The 19,121-nt window shown below is 48.2% G+C and overlaps 1 protein-coding gene across 5 annotated transcripts in view; it reads right to left on the reverse strand.

Moving 5' to 3' along the window:
• The window catches only part of KCNH1 (potassium voltage-gated channel subfamily H member 1), a 377,304-nt gene extending 358,796 nt beyond the window's left edge, over positions 1–18,508 (reverse strand). For 2 of the 5 annotated variants that reach the window (XM_002717532.6, XM_089312135.1), the window contains exon 1: positions 18,086–18,506. In XM_002717532.6, coding sequence (XP_002717578.1) covers positions 18,086–18,164 — 79 coding nt within the window. In that variant the 5' untranslated portion in view covers positions 18,165–18,506. Of the gene's footprint in view, positions 1–12,803; positions 12,870–16,796; positions 17,192–18,085 lie in introns of those variants that run through there. The other 3 variants (XM_002717533.6, XM_089312133.1, XM_089312134.1) reach the window with 3 other exon arrangements.
• Positions 18,509–19,121: the final 613 nt, after the last annotated feature.

The following is a 19,121-nucleotide window of genomic DNA, read 5'->3' on the forward strand; positions in this document are numbered from 1 at the left end:
ATAGCCTTGGAAACTCATGACTGGAGCATAGGGAGATTACTGATGCCATAGACAGGAGTGTCAATTGGTAAAGTCAACAACAGGAGTCACTGTGCACTTACTCCTCATGTAGGATCTCTGTCCTTAATGTGCTGTGCATTGAGATTTAATGCTATAACAAGTACTCAAACAATATATTTCACTTTGTGTTTCTATGGGGGTGCAAACTGTTGAAATCTTTACTTAATGCATACTAAACTGATCCTCTGCAAAAAAAAAAAAAAAAAAAAAAAAAGGAAAGAAATTATCAATTCCCAACTTGACTCTCACTGGGATTAAACATGACAATAGGTCTGATCTGATTTCATCATCATTTAAAAAAAATCATCTATTATTTTTCACTTTATGTTTCTGTGTGGGAGCAAACTGTTGAAATCCTTACTTAATGTATACTAAGCTGATCTTCTGTATATTAAGATAATCGAAAATGAATCTTGATGTGAATGGAAGGGGAGAGGGAGTGGGAAAGGGGAGGGTTGTGGGTGGGAGGGACGGTATGGGGGGGAAGCCATTGTAACACATGAGTCGTACTTTGGAAATTTATATTCATTAAATAAAAGTTAAAAAAAAAAGAGTTTCTATGAGGGCAACGTTTACTCTTCCACGCCTGAGGTTTCCACTGACAGGTGTGGAAGGTGTCCACCCTAGCCTGCAAAGAAGCTCTGGAGGAAACACTTTGAGTTCTCTTTTCACTCCCCTTACACCTCCATAATCAGATAGATCAAGCTACCAGTAGGAACCTCAAAAGCAAGAGGACCCCATTGCATCTGGGCCTCTCAGAGTGGCCTGTGCCCCAGCATGGAGAGGACAGAGAAGGCTTGAACTACCTGATTGTGTGTGGTACTCAGCACCTACATGTAATAGGCCCTGCTAAACCTCTGCTCAGTCAGCTCCAGCTTCTTAGCCTAGGAGTCGGTCAGTAACTCGTGGTCCAAAGCCAATGTCTAGGCTTGAGGAGGAAACAAATGACACTGCCATGTTCTCTAATCTAAGAGTAACAGAGCTGGGGGCCAGTGCTGTGGTGTAGCAGGTAAGGCCACCACCTGCAGTGCTGGCATCACACATGGGTGCAGGTTCATGTTCCAGCTGCTCCTCTTCAGATCCAGCTCTCTGCTAAGGCCTGGGATAGCAGTAGAAGATGGCCCAAGTCCCTGAGCCCCTGCACCTGTGTGGGAGACTGGAAGAAGCTCCTGGCTTCAGATCAGCACAGCTCCAGCCATTGAGGCCAACTAGGGAATGAACCAGCAGATGGAAGACCTCTCTCTCTCTCTCCCTTTCTCTGCCTCTCTGCCTCTCCTCTCTCTGTGTAACTCTGGCTTTCAAATAAATAAATCAAAAAAAAAAAAAAAAAAGAGCTGATATTGTCATTTTGACCTTTATTTGGCTCCCTTGGATAGTCTTCAATTGAGTAAAAACCTGCAGGTAGGAGCCGGCACTGTGGCATAGCGGGTAAAGACACCACATGCAGTGCTGGCACCCTACATGGGTGCCGGTTCGAGTCTCAGCTTCTCCACTTCTGATCCAGCTCTCTGCTATGGCCTGGATAGCAGTGGAAGATGGCCCAAGACCTTGGGCCCCTGCACCCTCATGGGAGACCCAGAAGAAGCTCCTGGCTCCTGACTTTGGATCAGCACAGCTCCGGCCATTGCAGCCATCTGGAGGAGTAAACCAGTGGATGGAAGACTTCTTTCTTTCTTTCTCTCTCTCTCTCTCTCTCTCTCTCTCTCTGCCTCTGCTTCTCTGTAACTATGCCTTTCAAATAAATAAATTAATTAAAAAAAAAACCCTGCAGGTAATGCGAGTAAAATGGTTTCCAAAACATTAAGACTCAACGATGTAAGACTCGGGATGCATTGAGAGGGCACTGCCCTCCTGACTCCTGGCACTGCCGAGCCGCACTGCTGGGACTCTTCATGAATGCCTCCAGAGAGGAGGCAACATAAGCCCTTCCAGACACTGTGGGGCTCTGTAAATCTTTTCCAATTTCTTTCTTCTTTTATGAAAATATTTTTTAGAAGAGACAAGCTGCTTACATGTGCAGAGCTGAGGGTCCCCTCTCTACAACAGCTGAAAGGTACAGTCCAAGCCTCACCATGAACATTGAGATAACATTGGAAGTCCCCCAACAACCTCCGCCTCCTTCCTTTCATGCCCTGTGTAAGCCCTTCCCTTTGAACCTGGGCAGGTCTGTGATTGGCTCCCACCAATAGACTGCAGTAAAGTTGCTGCTGTGCTGATCCCAGGCCTTCGCTTTAGTATCTGCCGGCTTGGGCACTCCTGGAAGCCCTGACCGTCCATTTGTGAAGTCCAGCTCTACCACTGCACAGGCCACATGGACTCTCTACAACAGAGGCCATCTAGTGAAAGAAAAAAGGTCCTGGGATGACATGGAGAAGAACTAAAGAACCTCATCAGCTGTGGAAACCAATAAAAGAAAGAGCAGTAATAAACACCCTATTAATCCACCCTGCCCCTCCCTCAGCAACCCCAATATCCCAGGGCACCATCTGAAAGACGCTGGTGGGGACAACGAGTTGGGTTCCAGCCGCAGTGTTGTCCCTAATGAACTGTGTAGCTGAGCCACATCCGCTCCGTGGGTCTGGGTGCAACTGGGAGCCTGAATAGATCTCTAGCCTCTGGTAGTATCAGAAGACGCCTCTCTAAGTAACTACATTCACAACACAGAACAAACCAGATGCTGCCCCTGCCACCTGCAAGCCACCACCCCCTTGGAGTAATCAACCACTCGGTACTCTGAAATATCACTTCTCTACACAGCCTGGGTCACTTAAAACTAGCAGAAACCCCTTCTAAACTTAGTATTCACATTTCAAATCAGCCATGCTGTATCAGGCTTTTCTCAGTGGAATTAGTCAGGTCTGGGAAATGACATGATATGCTGTATTCATGTAAATACGTACCATACTGTCCAAGGGTTCTACAGTGGAAATAAATCACATTCTGGTAGGTCCATTTATAGATAAGGCAAGTGTCCAAATTTGTCTTTGGAGTCAGTAAGCTCCAGGTAAGAAATATATACATCATCACCCCTCCTTAAAATCCCTGAGGAATTGGCCCCAGGAACCCCAGACACCAGAACCCTCAGATACTCAAGTCCCATACATAAATGGCATGTTATTTGCATGGAACCTATGCACATCCACCTGTGTCCTTTAAATCCTCCCTAGATTACTTACAATACAGTGGTTACCACACTGTATGCAGAACCCCTGGATTCAGAAAGCCGACTAGTCTTTTTGCAAAAAGATAGAATGTGAAACGGCCAATCAGCCAGTGGTCCATTCTGAAACATCTGCCTCCAACTTGAGATTTTCTAAACTCATCAAGTCCCTCCTACATTGTTCAGTCAAATGTGCAGGCTCAACCTGGCTGCCCTCGCCATGATTTATTCATTGGCTCTCATCTCAAAGTTCTCCAGGTCTTTGATGCAAATTAGCCAGATTCTTCTGCCTCCCTTGGATGCCTTTTTGCCCCCTGAGGGTCGGTAACTGCAAGAGTGCCTGCAATTAACTGCAAGGTTTTCCTAAATTCAACCTTCCTCAGCCCACACAGTTTTCCTCTGATCCACAGAATACAGCAAACATCCTCTAAAAATGTAAGGCTCCCCTCCCCCTAAAGTTTCTTCAGCTGATGGGGCATGAGCCAAATTACACTGTGGTCGTCAGATGTGTCAAAATCATCCCTAAACCTACCATTTGCCCATAAAGCGTAACACAGAGATATTCTAAAAAGAAATTATTAGAAAATTGCTTTTCATCGTAATTACCACAAGTAACAAAGGAGAAACTAACTAAAGCAATGACTTAGAAAAGTGACTCAGTTTTGGCAATTACACAGATAAAAGCTACATTCAGCAAGCAGTTCACACATATTTCTTGTTCCCAGCCAACACCAGTTATTTAGAGGGCTACAGCAAATATTTTGCAGTGTACTTCTAATAACTCTAGATCGTTTCCTTAGAAGAGAACATGTCTTCCTGACACTCTGTAATGTTGTAGATTACTAAGAACATCAGTGCTCTTACAAGGCAAGCTAAAGTAACAAATATAGTTTCCTTTCTCTTGGAACAAGGAAATAAAAATAGAAAAACAATGATTGAGATGAAAGATGAGAACAAGGGCAGGCATCGTGGCTCAGCAGGTTAAGTAGCCACCTGCAACCCTGGCATCACATACGGGTGCTGATTTGAAGTCCAGCTGCTCCACTTCTGATCCAGCTCCCTACTAATGCACCTGGGAAGGCAGCAGAGAACGGCCCAAGAGCTTGGGCCCCTGCACCCACATGGGAGATCCAGATGAAGCTCCTGGCTCCTGGCTTCGACCTGGCCCAGCCCTGGTCATTGTGGCCATTTGGGGAGTAAACCAGCAGATGGAAGATCTCTCTGTCTCTGTCTCTCTCTCTCTCTCTATATATATATATATATAACTCTGCCTTTCAAATAAATAAAATACAGCCTTAAAAAAAAAAAAAACTAGATGAGACAAGAAGTATATATATCAACACTAGACAAAGACCAAGAAACAATAGCTCAATTTACCTGAACCCAAATAAAATTCACACCAGAAATTATGTTTTTAAAAGGTCAGGGTGTGATCTCATTTGCTAGGATGGAGAAGACACGATGAGCAGCAAGAAGCTAGGTAGGTAAGACACACTGACGGGAAACATCCCAGAACTTAATATCAGCAAAGTCATTTTGTGGCTCTCTTGTGTTTTTCAACAATAGAATTACATGAAAACGACTTCTCTAAATTGTCAAGGGCCCAATCTTTGCACAAAACAAACTAAGCTCCCAAGAGATTCAATAGTTATTTGCTTTGTCTCTGATTTTAATATCCTACAAAAATACATTTTTGATTAAGTCAGTAAATTACAATGGGGGGAGAAATTTCAATTTCAAAAGCAAACTTCAACACTTCATTTACTGGGAAGCTGCCCCTAAGTAAACGCTTTCAAAAACATGACCTTCATCTCCATTCAGCACCCAATCAAAGATTTTAAAATAATAAACAGAGAGATAGATCGGTTCACAAGCAATATGCAAGGGAATGAGAGTATACGTGAAAATGTGTTAGAAATATAGAGGCTTGACTACTGAATGATACTTGACGTAACAAATATGAAGTCAGCAGTATCTTGAATTACTACTAGGAAACATTTGTTTGTGTGGTCAATTGCTTAAAATGGTTCAATAAATTAATCACTCAGGGATTTTTATTGTCATTTTTATAGTCCTAATAATTTATTAATGTACATCTGAATATATATCATAAACACTTTGAACAAAAAATCTTAGACAACCATTGAACAAAAAAAATAATAATCATTCCCAGAACTCAAAAAAAATGGTTCAAGGTAAACAACATAGCAATAGTAACCAGTACCTGAAAAGGGATTGCATTTCTTATGCTACTTTCACATTTGCCTCCCGTGTTAATTTTGAGCTTTCTCAGAACAGATGGAGGGTAGCAGCAGGTGGATGGGAGGAATCTCAGCGGCTCAGTTTCCCACACTGAGTATCTACTGTGTCCCGAGAAAGGCAGAAGTGCAGGAGCCAGGCCTTTCCATTTGGAAGCTTCCCACTCCAGCTTGATTACCCTCCTCACTCCACATATCAGTCCACTTGCTTCCCCCTCCCAGGTCTTGTAGCAAAAGACTAAAGCAGCAGGGTTCTATTGGTCAAACCACCCATATTCAGAAATGGCCCAATTAGATTCTCTTCCCAGAACAAAAGGGAAAACACTGAGGCTGTATCAACTCTGCAGAGCTGAGAAACAACTTTAACCTGATGCATAACTGCAGAGAGGCAGTCCTGCAAGAAAAATGGGGAGCTCCGAGGAGCAGCTGCAAGGCCATGTGAAGGGAGCACTGGACAGGGAGCATCTGTATCTGGCAGGGGCAGATACAGATGGAGGGAGGAGGCAGAGAGCACAGGGACAGATGCATGGTGATAGGCATGTAGTAACAACAAAGATGGGGTTGAAGACAGATAGCACAGGGGGCCAGACACACAGTGAGACAGACATACAGACAGCAAGAGGCAGAGACAGACGGGAAGACGGATGGGTGAAGGAGAGGAGAGTGAAGGCATGGAGGGAGACAGGCATGGGGAGGATGGGCCAACACAGAACGTGAGAGCTTAAGCAGAGTCGAAGAACAGGCATCCCGGGGGAAGAGACCAAGAGGAAGACCCAGAGCTGGGGGAAAGTCCAAGAGAGATTCCAGGAGAGACACAGGGGAGATATGGAAACCAAGAGCCAGAGGAACACTGGGGCTCAGAACAGGAACCCCAGACTGAGCTGGTCAAACAGTCTCAGAGCCAAGGTCTCCCTGACTTCCCCCAACCCCCCGGCTCTCAATCCTTCCTGATTCTCTTTCTCTTACTACATGGAAGGAGAGGCTTTGTCTGAAGTTCCCTACTGACCTAAAGACTGGGTCCACCAAAGAAGTACACCATTACCTCCAAGTCTTCCTGAAATTTCCTTAACCAAGGAAGAGTAACTCATATCACAGTGTTTGAAAATCAAAGACCACCCCAGAGCCCTGAGGAACTTCGTCCCAAGCTGCTGCGTGCCTGCTGAGTTCATTCATTTCTCTAAAGATGGATTCCTTTCCCTCTGAAATTGTCTACATTCCCCCAACTTCCCTCTCCTCTACGAAGAGGATATTGAAGCTTCAACCATCTGTCCTCTTCTTTGAGTTCCATATTTTTGCATGAGTCCTGTGCATATGTGCACATGAATAAATTTGCTATGCTTTTCTCTGGCTAACCTGACTTCTGTTATAGGAGGAGTGTTGGACATGACCCTTTAAGATGGACAAGGAAGGGATCACCCCCTTTTCTGCCCCTACATGGAAATACAAAGAGAAGAAAACCAGGAAATCCAGGGAAGGCATTGCTGGGGACAAGTGAGAGGTAGGCACTGGGCAGTTGAAGATGATGAGAACTGCAGAGGAAAGTGGACCCCTCAGCGTGGGGCGGGGGGCTGCAGCAAGCAGCCGAGAGATCTAGCTGGGCAGGAAAGCTGCAACGGACTCTCACATCACAGAAGGAGAATCACTAGAATCTAGGACCCCCTCTTTCAAACGCATCAAGTGTCATTTCAAAATGGCAGATTGCATATGCACATCTGTTTCCTCATTCTTGAAATGACAGCTGCAAAATTAAGAGGGGTATAGTGAGGACAACAAAGAGAATGGAGCCATCCAGTTACCAGAAAACGAAAGGCAGACGGTGGATGCAGTGTGGCAGAGGAAACCCACCATTTTGGGGGTTTAATAATTAATTAATTTTTAAGGATTTCATGAGTACAACTTCAGGAATATAGGTATTCTTCCCACCATAACCGCCCTCCCACCCACACTCCCACCCCTCCTCCTCCTCCCTCTCCCATTCCCAGTCCCATTCTCCACTAAGATCCATTTTCAATTAACTTTGTACACACAAGACCAATTCTATGCTAAGTAAAGATCTCAACAACTTGTACACACACGGACATACACACAAAAACTGAGAACTCATTTTACAGTTAATTCTCATAATACAACTCATTGAGGACAGAGGTCCTGCATGGGGAGTAAGTGCACAGTGACTCCTGTTGTTAATTTAACAATTAACACTCTTATGTGTGATATCAGTGATCACCCGAGGCTCTTGACATGAGCTGCCAAGGCTATGGAAGCCTTTTGAATCCACAAACTCCGTCGGTATTTAGACAAGGCCATAGTCAAAGTGGAAGTTCTCACCTCCCTTCAGAGAAAAGGACCTCCTTCTTTGATGGCCAAAAACTGGAGACCAAGAGTTAACAGAGCCAAGGTCTACTCACACACTCACATTCACGCTCCTCCACTGCTCACGCCCTGCAGCCACACATCTGCCTCATCAATGGAGACACGAATGGGGCTTTCTACAGCAGGGGGTCTCCAACTGTACAGGCCAATGGAAGTGACTAAAACACAGCGAACCAGGGCCCATCTTCAGAATGTCTGACCCACTATGCATGAAGTCAGGTCCAAGAATTCACATTTCTAACAATTTACTAGAGTCTCCAATACTAGCAATCTTAATCTAAGACAACTTTTTTCAACCTTGGGTTCTATATCTGTGAAATGAGAATAAGGATGGACCCATGTTGTGGTGTCGCGAGTTAAGTTGCCACCTGCGACACCAGCATCCCATGTGGGCACCAGTTCAAGATCCGGCTGCTCCACTTCTGGTCCAGCTCCCTGCTAATGCACCGGGGAAAGCAGTGGAGGATGGATCAAGTGCTTGGGCCCCTGCACCCATATGGAAGACACAGAAGAAGCTCCAAGCTCCTGGCTTCCAGCTGGCCCAGCTCTGGCCATTGCAGCCATTTGGGGAGTGAACTAGATAGATGGAAGATCTCTCCCTCCCTCCCTCTATGTAACTCTTTCAAACAAATAAATAAAAACAAATATTTTAAAAATGGGAGAAAAGAGAGTACCTAAAGAATAGAGTCACAGTGAAAATTAGAGAAGAGGCATGTAAAACCTTTGGCCCACTATCAGGTACACAGGTGAGAAAGGCTATTTAATTTATACAAGGTCATTATAACCAATAATTATAATTCATGGTTATAACCAGTACTATCTTACTTCTAATATCTCTGGTAAACTCACAACTGAATTGTGCTCTTTCTTGGAGCCAGCATTGTGGTACAGTGGGTTAAGCCACCACTTGCAGCGCCGGCTTCCTGTATCAAAGCACTGGTTCGACTCCCAGCAGCTCTGCTTCCAATCCAGCTTTATGCTAATACACCTGGAAAAATAACAGATGGTGGCCCAAGTGCTTATGCCTCTGTCATCCATGGGGGAGACCTGGATGGAGTTCCAGGCTCCATTGTAGCCATTTGGGAAGTGAGCCAGGAGATGGAAAATCTCTTTTTTTCTGTCTCTCCCTCTCTGTCACACTACCTTTCAAATAAATAAATCTCTTTTTTAAATTATGCATTCTTGACTGGTGAGATTACAAAACTGAAAAGATGGAAATGAACATGAAGGCATTTCACCAAGCCCGCAGGTAACCAACGCAGGGAACTGAAAAGCAACATCATCAGGCAGGACACCGATGCCTTCTGTATGTTGAAAGGAACACAGAACACACACACCCTTCACCAAGTTCACCCCCCATGACTCACAACGATCCGGACAAACGGCTGAGAGAATACTTCATCCAGAGAACCAGTAGCTGGCTCTCTCAGTAGGAAAACATGACACATTCAAATGGGTACTTGAGGCATATTCAATAAAAGAAATATTTACAAAGTCACGGGTGAGACATGGGCAATAGCATACTGGTAAACCTGTTCCCCAGAGGGAAAAGAGCCCTGATTTTTGGCCTGTGCCCACTCCCTAGGTGGGACTATTCTCAGCATGGCAGAATTCAAGCACCAAGCTGAAGTTCCTGAACTTGAGGAACAGGGAAGAGACGTGCATAAGCAGATCTTGAGCGGTAGTGCCAGCCAGCTGCAGCCGGCTCCAGCACCAAGGAGACCTCTAGCCACAGTGCAGAGCCCACAGTCAGGACAGCTGGCAACTTGAAGCCTCTAAACCCAAAGAGAGCAAGCTGCAGACATAACCTTTCACCAAGGGAAAACAACCGGGCTGCAAGAATCTCACAAGAGGGACCCAGGGGAGTAAGTGCCACAACCCCTCTCTTCCTCCTGTCTCAGGTAGGAGGCGCAGTAGGAGAGCCAGAAAGCAAGGGAGCCTGGAGAGGGCACCTCTGAGCACTCAGGCCACCCTCCCAGGACACAGAACAGACTGGGGGATGAGCAGGGCGAGCAGTAGTTCTAGAAAAGCCAACGGGAGGTACGCAGAACAGTGGCTCGTGCAGAGGCTGAACACACAGCCTTAATGACAGCAGCACGGAACTCTACTCAATCCAGCCCCAATGATGCCGCAAGACAATGCAATAAAACTAAAGCTTACACATCCATTTCATTGAAATAAATACAGGCTTTTCACTCAAATTTGTGAAGTTCAAGTCCAAGATGTTTTCCAAATGTATTCCTAATACAAGCCAAAGCTAAGCAGGAGATAAATGTCAGTAAAACTTGCCAATATGGTATCAGCTTTCAAATGCTGACTCCGGCACACTGAGAACACCAGTGCAGGATGCCCACATCATTGCTTTAAGGAAAATGAGAGGCCATTTCTCTTCTCTACGGAAGCACCTGATGTCACTGCAGAACCTGCAAAAAGCTAGGAGAAATGAGGGTTCGGAGGCACTCCTGGCTCATCACTACGTTAATAACTATAGGAGTGACTCAGTTAATTTCAGATCATCAGTTTTATGCAACACAGGGCTAATCAAAAGAATTGTTATTTTAATTTACATAATGAGTAATCCTCGTATGAGTAAGCTAACGGACTATTGGCATCACTCTATATAATGCTCAATCAGAAGAATTTTAAGTGGTTTTCTCATTAACAGGAGTGCCTGACTGTCAGAGCAGCAACCACGAGAACAGAGGAGATACCGGAGTTGGCCAGATTGCAATCTATTCAGCAAGACTGAGCTTGTATAGAGAACAATGTGAGCATCGAACAAATTCCTGCATCCAGGATACGCTACAAGCTCCCAACCGTGGCCGAGCAACCCAGGACAGCAGGCCAAAGGCGGCAGAGCAATGAGATATCCCAGAGGAAAAGGGTTTTCTTAAGGAAGCTTCCACCATGTCCAGACAAAGCTTCGTACAGGCTGCAGTCTTCTGCAATCCACTCAGGACTCCGGACGTCCACATCTACGAGTATTTTGTAGTGAGACGTTCCCAAGGGGTAATGAAGCCATCTAGCATCTCCTACATCTTGGGAGAGGCTTCCAGTGCACATTGGTCTTCTTCGTGGGTTCCCCAAGGAGACCCAACATCCCAAAAGCCTCCCTCGTTTTGGCCGTCACAGTGTCTCGTGCAGTCTTGGGCACACGGGATGCCCCCTGTGCCTCTGAAACTGAACCGGCAAGCAGCCTTTGTTTATGTTTACATCTTCCTTTGGTTTTTGATCCCTCCACTAACTCTGGACCCTTCCTCCTATCATTTTATTCCTTTCGCTGAAACACATATAAATCATTCACTCCCCAGTTCCTTTTACCTTCCAGCTCAAACTTTTACATAATCTTTGTCTCCAGGGTTTATTGCTCTTCAGTCTAAGAGAATGAATCTGCTGAGCACACAGACACACACACCAAAAACAAAAAACAAGGAGAAAAAAAAATGAGCTCCAGCCCTGCATGCACCCTTTGTACATAATTCAACAGTGCAAGCCTTTCGCGTCATTTATGATCATGTGTTACGGAGCTCACACAGTCAGAACATTAAAAACACAGTAGATGCTGATGCCTCCCAGAGGACAAGAGCAAGTTTTGTTTTCATTTCATTTTGATCATGTGCTTACAACTAACATAACCCTAAATGACCCTGTTTTATTACTTACTAGATTGCTTGGGGAACGTCACGATTTAAAAAAAAAAATGCAAAACGTTGGCAAGGATGAAAAGTGATGAGAATTCTCATCCACTGCTGGTGGGAGCATAAGTTGTAACAAATCTTTTGGCAAACTGTTCAGCAGCCTCTACCACAGGGAAGTATGTGCCTGCTAGGTGTGCGTGCACCCGGGAGAAATGGGTGCCCACCGGGCCAAAGGGCAGGTGCAAGAGTGATGGCAGCGGCACTAAAAGCACAGAACTGGAAACAACTGTTTGTGGCCATCAGAATGAATAACTAAAATGTGTGAGATGGCCACACCATGAAGTACTACGCAGCAGGGGAAACTGAGATATCTACAGTACACGCGGCAACGTGCAGGAGTCACCGTCTCACAAAGGAATAGCGGGACCAGGTACCTAAGCTCCAGAATGGCAAATACAAACTGCAGCAGTCAGGAATGCAAAATAAGGTGCAAAATGAGGAAGAAAAGCAGGAAAGGGACCACCCTGTAAGCAGGAGATGGCTCCCTTTAGGAGGGGAGGAAGGGTGTTGGGACGAGGAAGGGTCCCACAGAGGCTGTGAAGGGCTGTCAAGGCCATAATTCTTGATGTAGATGGTGATGACATGGTGTTCGCTTTACAGAAGGGACCGGCACTGTGGCATAGTGGATAAAGCCACCTCCCGCAGTGCCCGCATCCCATAAGGGCACCGGTTCTAGTCCCGGCTGCTCCACTTCCCATCCAGCTCTCTGCTGTGGTCTGGGAAAGCACTGGAAAATGGCCCAAATCCTTGGGCCCCTGCACCTGCATGGGAGACCCAGAAGAAGCTCCTGGCTCCTGGCTTTGGATCGTTGCAACTCCGGCCATTGCAGCCATTTGGGGAGTGAACCAGCGTATAAAAGACCTCTCTCTCTGCCTCTCCTTCTCTCTCTGTAACTCTGTCTTTCAAATAAATAAATAAATCTTTTTTAAAAAAATGTTAAGCTGCACAGAATTGTTCTATGTGCTTTTCTATTTGTGATATTAAATAATATTTAAAAGGTTAAAAAAACAAGGGAGAAGAAGAAAGACAAGACAACATTATTAAGTTCCTGGGAGAAATCATTCACAGCAGGAAAAAGCACTGGGCAAGGGGGGTTTGGCTCCATAGGGCAGGTCTCAGATGAGCAGCGGATACCAGAGGACAGACTGGATGAGATCAAACAACAGCAATAAAAAAGAAGGAAGAGGGGTGGGGAGGAGAGCAGAGAGAAGGGAACGGGCGCATAGCTGGAGTCAATTGTAAGACAGTGCTCACCACTGAAGCTAGCCGGGCACGCACCTCACAACCAGTGGGCGGGACTCATGGGGAATTGTGGAGACCACCGTCAGTTACAGGTGTGGCCACTAAGAGGGGAACCTGCTGTCAATGTCCTAAAGGTATAAAGCAAACACTTGTTTTAGGAAACGGGGTTCCTCTGTACAAATAGTCGAATCGGGTTTTAAACGTATTCACAGGCCATTAACTAACCAAAATTAAAGGAGAGGGAAGCCGGAGGAGCTTCAAGATAAAGCTCAGGGAACCAATGCTAAATGGCGTCCAAGCGTAAGAGAAGAATTCTGCACTAGAGCAACGCCTCTGGTTCATCCCACAATAGATGATTTCAACAGATTAATTTCATAACAGCCGTGGGCTTCAGAAGTTGTGTTGCCTTCCATGCAATCACAAGGCTTCCTGCTCTCAAGGCCCCGGCTACCAGCCGTCAATAGATTCAGCTCACTACCGCTTTCAGAGAAAGACGGCGGGGCCCTGGCTGAAGGTTATCTCAGAACCTGTGGCAAGAAAACACTGGGTCTGCTAAGCCAGCAGTAATCCAGATTAGCACCCACTCCCATTCCAGAGTCACAGAGGATCTTAACCAGCTCTGTGTTTCATAAACAGGACCCGGGCTCAACACATCCCTGATGAGACACATTACACACGGCTCTCATCCAGTGTGCTACCTAATTACACCAACAACCTGAACCAACTTAACACGACACAAAAACACAGCTGATTTAGCAATCTGCAGATTATGCATGTACATAAATCTGTACCCAAATGCGCCACGTGTCTCTCCTGCTAGTGTGCATGGATCCTTACTGGCACCCACAATTGTTTGCTATAGGTTCCCGAACACTGAGACATATGTCTGCCTCGAGCGAGACCACTTGGAGTAATATTTTTGTGTTTTCCTGGCACCCAGGTCTGCCAGCCTCGCTGAGGCAGATCCCCTATTTACTTCAGTGAGCATTCTGACGAGGGCCTGCAGATTGGAGCAGCCATCAAAGTATATTCTGGGACAACGCTTTCCAACCGTGAGTGTAAAGAGAGACGGGCTGGCTCTGTCTACGCGACAGCAAAGGCAATAGGACTTAAAATGATCAGCGACAGGACCACAAGCAAAACTCAGATCAGATCTGGGGCCTTAATTCTTCCTGCTGACTACTTAACATGCACCCAAGAAGCAGATAATTACCAAACCGCTCCTTCAAATGGTATCCACATGTACCAGAGAAAGTTAAACTAGGTTTTAGTGCCAACAACGCCAGTAACTCCTTAACAACACTTTTCAGTAAGCAAAATATCAATTGCTGCCCTTGCACATGGTGCAGCCATGAACCAAGATTCACCGGAACATAACTTCCTACGGGGAAGGAGGCGGTCTAGTTTTCTGCTATATCCCAGTGCTTGTTGAATGAATAAACCAATACCAACCCCTCACAAGTCCCTGATCTGCCTCTGTCTTTTTCTACCTCTACCTCTTACTAACTGTAGGCAAATCAGTTAACCATAGGATTGTTAGTTCCTTAAATTCTAAAATGGAAAACACAGGACAGGCATTTGGCATAATGGTTAAGATGCCACTTGGAACACCAGCGTCCCACTCTGGAGTGCTTGGGTTTGAGTCCCACTTCTGCTTTGATTCCAGCTTCCTGCCCATGTGCACCCTGGGAAGAAGCCTAAGTACTTGGGTCCCTGCCACCCACCTGGGAGACCCAGACTGAGTTCCTGGCCCCTGGCTTCAACCTGGCCCAACTCCAGCTGTTGTGGGTGTCTGGGGAATAAACTAATAGACAGAAGATTCTCATTCTCTCTCTCTCTCTCTCTCTCTCTCTCTCTCAAACACATTTACGAGTAAAATAATAATAATACATAAAATGGCACCCCTGCATCTCCTCTGCTGACTTATGGGAAGCAAACGTGATCCTCTCTGAAAAGTGAGTTGGACTTCCTAACAGGGCACACAGATGTTAAGTGCCCGTTATCCTGCCCATGGCTGTGGCTAAACCACTTACAAAGGTGGAAAGACTGCACTTCCCTGAAATAGAATCAGCCTCTCCTTGGCCCGGTTAGCCTGCTTGGATGTGGTAGTGTGGCTGTTAGCCAAAATGGATGTTGTTCTTGTTGTTATAACATTTTATTTCATCTCCGCTGGGAAATTATGCTTCTTGAGAGAAAATAATGCTAATACGAGGAATGTCGCTGCATGGTGCACCATAAAAAATGTGACACTGGAGTCAAGTTGCTCGGGGCCGCAGCAGTTCTGCCCTCAAACATTTGAGGAAAGTCGCTTGCATCAAGTGCTTACACACACTGATGAGAAAGGAGAGCTAAATGACAGTGTCTACAGTTCTGGAATAGTGCGGACATCAGGTATTGAAGTACCTGATGCACTGCCAGTTCTGTTATCCGCTAGCATACAATGTGAGTGGTGTTTTTCTCTTTTTTAAAGAATGATGAAGGGGCCAGCACTGCGATGTACTGGTAAAGCCGCAGCATGCAGTGCCGGCATCCCATATGGACGCCAGTTCGAGTCCCAGCTGCTCCACTTCCCATCCAGCTCTCTGCTGTGGCCTGGGAAAGCAGTAGAAGATGGCCCAAGTGCTTGGGCCCCTGCACCCACGTGGAAGACCTGGAAGAAGCTCCTGGCTTCAGATCAGCACAGGTCCAGCCATTGCAGCCAACTGGGGAATGAACCAGCAGATGGAAGACCTCTCTCTCTCTCTGCCTCTCCTCCTCTCTCTGTGTTACTCTTTCAAATAAATACATAAATTTTAAAAAAGAAAAAAAAAACAATGAAAATAGTTTCACAGAGTCAGTCATGAGGGCTGGACTAACAATGCTACGAGAAGGATGGACCACATCCCCGCAAGAACACCAGCCCTGGCGCTGTCAGCTCTGCCACTTCGGGTCATCTTCATACTCCTAGGACTTGGCTTTCTGATTTGTAAAATACCACATGGGCCCGCTGGGAGAAAACAGCTAATAAAATGATCATAAAGTATTTCTATTTAAAGATAAAGTGCTATTAAAACACTGTAATGTCTAAAAATATGCTGGTAGATTTTAGGAAGAGTCAATCGATATTTTTAAATAGACTTTTCCCATCATAGGACAATAATATAATGCATGCAGACACTGTGATAGTTCTAAGAGTTCACTTTATTGTTTTTTCCATTAGTGTTCAGGAAATATTATGAAAAGGATCACTAAAAACTTAAAACCCACATTTCAAGATTAAAATGTTTTCTTCTGAAATGATTGATGATTTAAAAAAAAAAAAGTTGATCCAATGCTCCCAAGATGTTTCATTTTTATTGTTGATGTTGTCTGGGTGGTTGGATAATTGAAATCAAGACGTGAGAACTGGTATTAAAATGAAAATGCTAATGCTAAAAATACTCCCAGCGACTTATTCTATTGAGGTTCTGTGTAGAATTGGCTAGAAGAAGATCCACTAAACTAGGTGTTCTGCCTCCTCGGCCCCACGATTGGCACGGCCCTCCTGCAAAGCTCACGAGCCCTCTGACTGCCACACAGAAAATCTGCCTGCTGCCCCCACTCAAAAACCTACACAGCACGCGTTAAACACAGAGTGCCTCCTCACCAAAACATGGCAAGTTCCTATCACCGACACCAGCGTCCCCAGATCTCCAAGCCCGCCGCCACATGGCCTAAGGAAGCCACAGCTTCAGCAGTAGCAGCACCCTAACCATTACATCAGGTTTTGTTTTAAAAGCCTTGAACACCTGCCGCTTACCTCCCCCACCCCCTGCGGAGCTCACTGTGGCTGCTCCCTCCCTCGGTAGCCATCGCCCACCTTGCACCCCTGGGTAGCGGCTGTGCCCTTGCTCCAAGAGCCGCCAGAGTCCCTCGGACTAAGGAACACGTTGAAGGAAACCAGGATGGACCAGAAACACTCTCGCGAACTCTTCTTCTGAGGCACACAATGAAGAAACGCGGGTTCCCAGAGCACCTAGACAGTACCTGATGATTTGCTGCCCTTGTGATGCGTCGTCTAAGATAAATTCGAATCGCTGTTTAGAGTATTTCTCAGCAGCCTAAGTTACCGTTCACGCTCTTCCTCTGTGTCCCTAACTAAATCCAGTCGGACGCTCATTGTTGGTTTTTTTGTTTGCTTGTTTGTTTAACACAAGTTCCTTAAGGCTCCGGAACCATGATGTTTGAAACCCATTTCCTGCGTGAGCTCCTCACGCCCTCCTGGCGGCACCTGTCTCCGAGCGAGGGGAGTCCAGCCGCCCGCAGGGCGCGCGCAGGACCCGGCTCCCTCCACTGCGGCGGTGCGGGGAACAGGTGGATGCGGCACCGTCCAGCGGCCGGGACTCCGTGGGCTCTGCGAGGGCTTCGGCGCGGGGTCCCGCGGGCGTCTGAAATTGTCCCCTTCCGCCCCTGCCCCCGGGACCCTCGCCCCACAGAGCTCCATGCTGCTGCCCATCTTAAGGCCATGGGCACAGACGAGTGCGGAGCAGATTTTTATCGAGGAATGGATCGGGGTAGACAGGTTTGGAGAGTTTGCGAATTGATAGGTGAGCGAGACTTCAGCGTGCCATAAATTAGCACAGGTGTGGAAGAGAAGAAATACGGTCAGGTTTGTGCCTGTGGCCACTCAACCTTGCGCTCTGCAAGTCCCGAAAAAGCACCTGCCCCTCGCGAGCCCCGGCTTAACCTCCAAGAGGGTGGCTGGACAGGTAAAAAGATGGCACCGGGCAGCCCAGCCCACAGCGTGCCCCTAGGTCCCCGCACCGCGGACTCGCTAGCCGCAGGCGAGCAAAGTGGAGGCAGCCGCAAGCGTGCGACGAGAGTTGTGGGTCTTTTCCTGCGGCCGCCCCCAACACACACACACACACACACACACACACACACACAGTGGGGCGGGCAGAGACGGCGCCCCGAGAGCGCCCCGGGAGCCAAGATCGCTGGGGAGCGCGCCACCGAGCCCGCGGCACCCAGCTCCTCGTCACTTTTCCCGGGACTTTGCTCATCAGCTGCCACGCTCTCTTTGAAGGTGAGCCCGAGAGAGCGTGCGGTGGAGGCCCGCGGGGCGTCCCCAGGAGAGCGCTCCTCGCGGGCTGGGGCCCCGCATACCCCGCCCCGCGCTGCCCACCTTCCCCAGCCCCCGGAGCAGCCCCCCGGGGCGCCCGCGCAGCCGACCCTCGGGCTGTGCCGCATCAGCGAGCTCGGAGCGGCCGGGGGCGGCTGGAATAAAGGCACGGACACAAAAAGCTCGGGCGAGCGAAATCGAATGCACCCCTTACCATTGGAGCGCCGGACAATGTTCTCCAGAAACGTGTTTTGCGGGGCCACCAGTCCCCTCCGGCCCCCAGCCATGGTCATCCTCCCGGCAGCTCGGGGCTGGGGGCGTCCCGGCGCGGCTTCTCACGGCAGCAGGAAGCTGGGCGCGGGGCCCGCGCGCGATCCCGGCTCGAAGCGCCCCATGCGCCCCGCGGGGACCCGGGCGGGCGCGGGCGGCGGCTGCCTCCGGCTGCCCCTCGCGCCCTCCTCGCGCCTCCCTCCCTGCGGCCCGCCTCGCAGTGCACTCGCGCGGGGCTCTGCTCGCCGCAGCCGCCTCCGGGTGGGCGGAGGGAGCCGCGGCGCCCGGGCCGGCGGCGCCCCCTACCGGGTGCTTGCCCCCCCTCCTCGCCGGCCTGCGGGAGAGCGAGCGGGGGGCTCCCGCAGCGGCCGGGAGGCGGCGGGCGGCCGAGGGACGCAAGGCTGGGGCCGCAGCGGCACCCTCTGGGCGCAGGCGGGAACCGCGCTCGCCTTGGGCCCCGAGCCGGGTGGAGAGCGCTCGGTGGGCGCCCTGGGCAAGGTCACCGCGAGGCTCGGGTGGGGCGGGGGAGGGGACGGGGGAAGGACCTGCTGATGTCACCCTCGTCCTGTGCTCAGTTTCAACGCTGCGGCCCCAGGGACACCTCACCGCCGGCCGCAGGGTTCGAAAGCCCGATGAGCCAGCGCGGGCCCGGTCTGAGGCCGGTGTTTAACCCGGAGTCGGTGAACTTGCGATCTAAGAGCGCAGACTTGGCCCCAGGAGTTCCCCCTGTCAAGGGAGTAAGTTCCGTGCGGGAACAAGAGTATTGGCCTCTCCACTCAGTTTGCTAATTTTTACAAAAAAATTAATTGGCAGCAAAATCCAATGTGCTTGTCTTCTGATTTTACGGGTTCTTCAGCCAAAGTTACACATGTCCTAACCGCTGAGCTGACTTCTAGAACTGATTTCCAACTGAGAAAAGAACAAAAGAGGAGGCAGGCAGACTGGCAGAGGGACCAACAGGTTCACCCCCAGCAGAGGCG

Source organism: Oryctolagus cuniculus, chromosome 13 (assembly GCF_051225735.1).
Source record: "Oryctolagus cuniculus isolate XC-2025 breed Fujian yellow rabbit chromosome 13, ASM5122573v1, whole genome shotgun sequence".
In the NCBI taxonomy this organism is placed as follows: Eukaryota; Metazoa; Chordata; class Mammalia; order Lagomorpha; family Leporidae; genus Oryctolagus; species Oryctolagus cuniculus.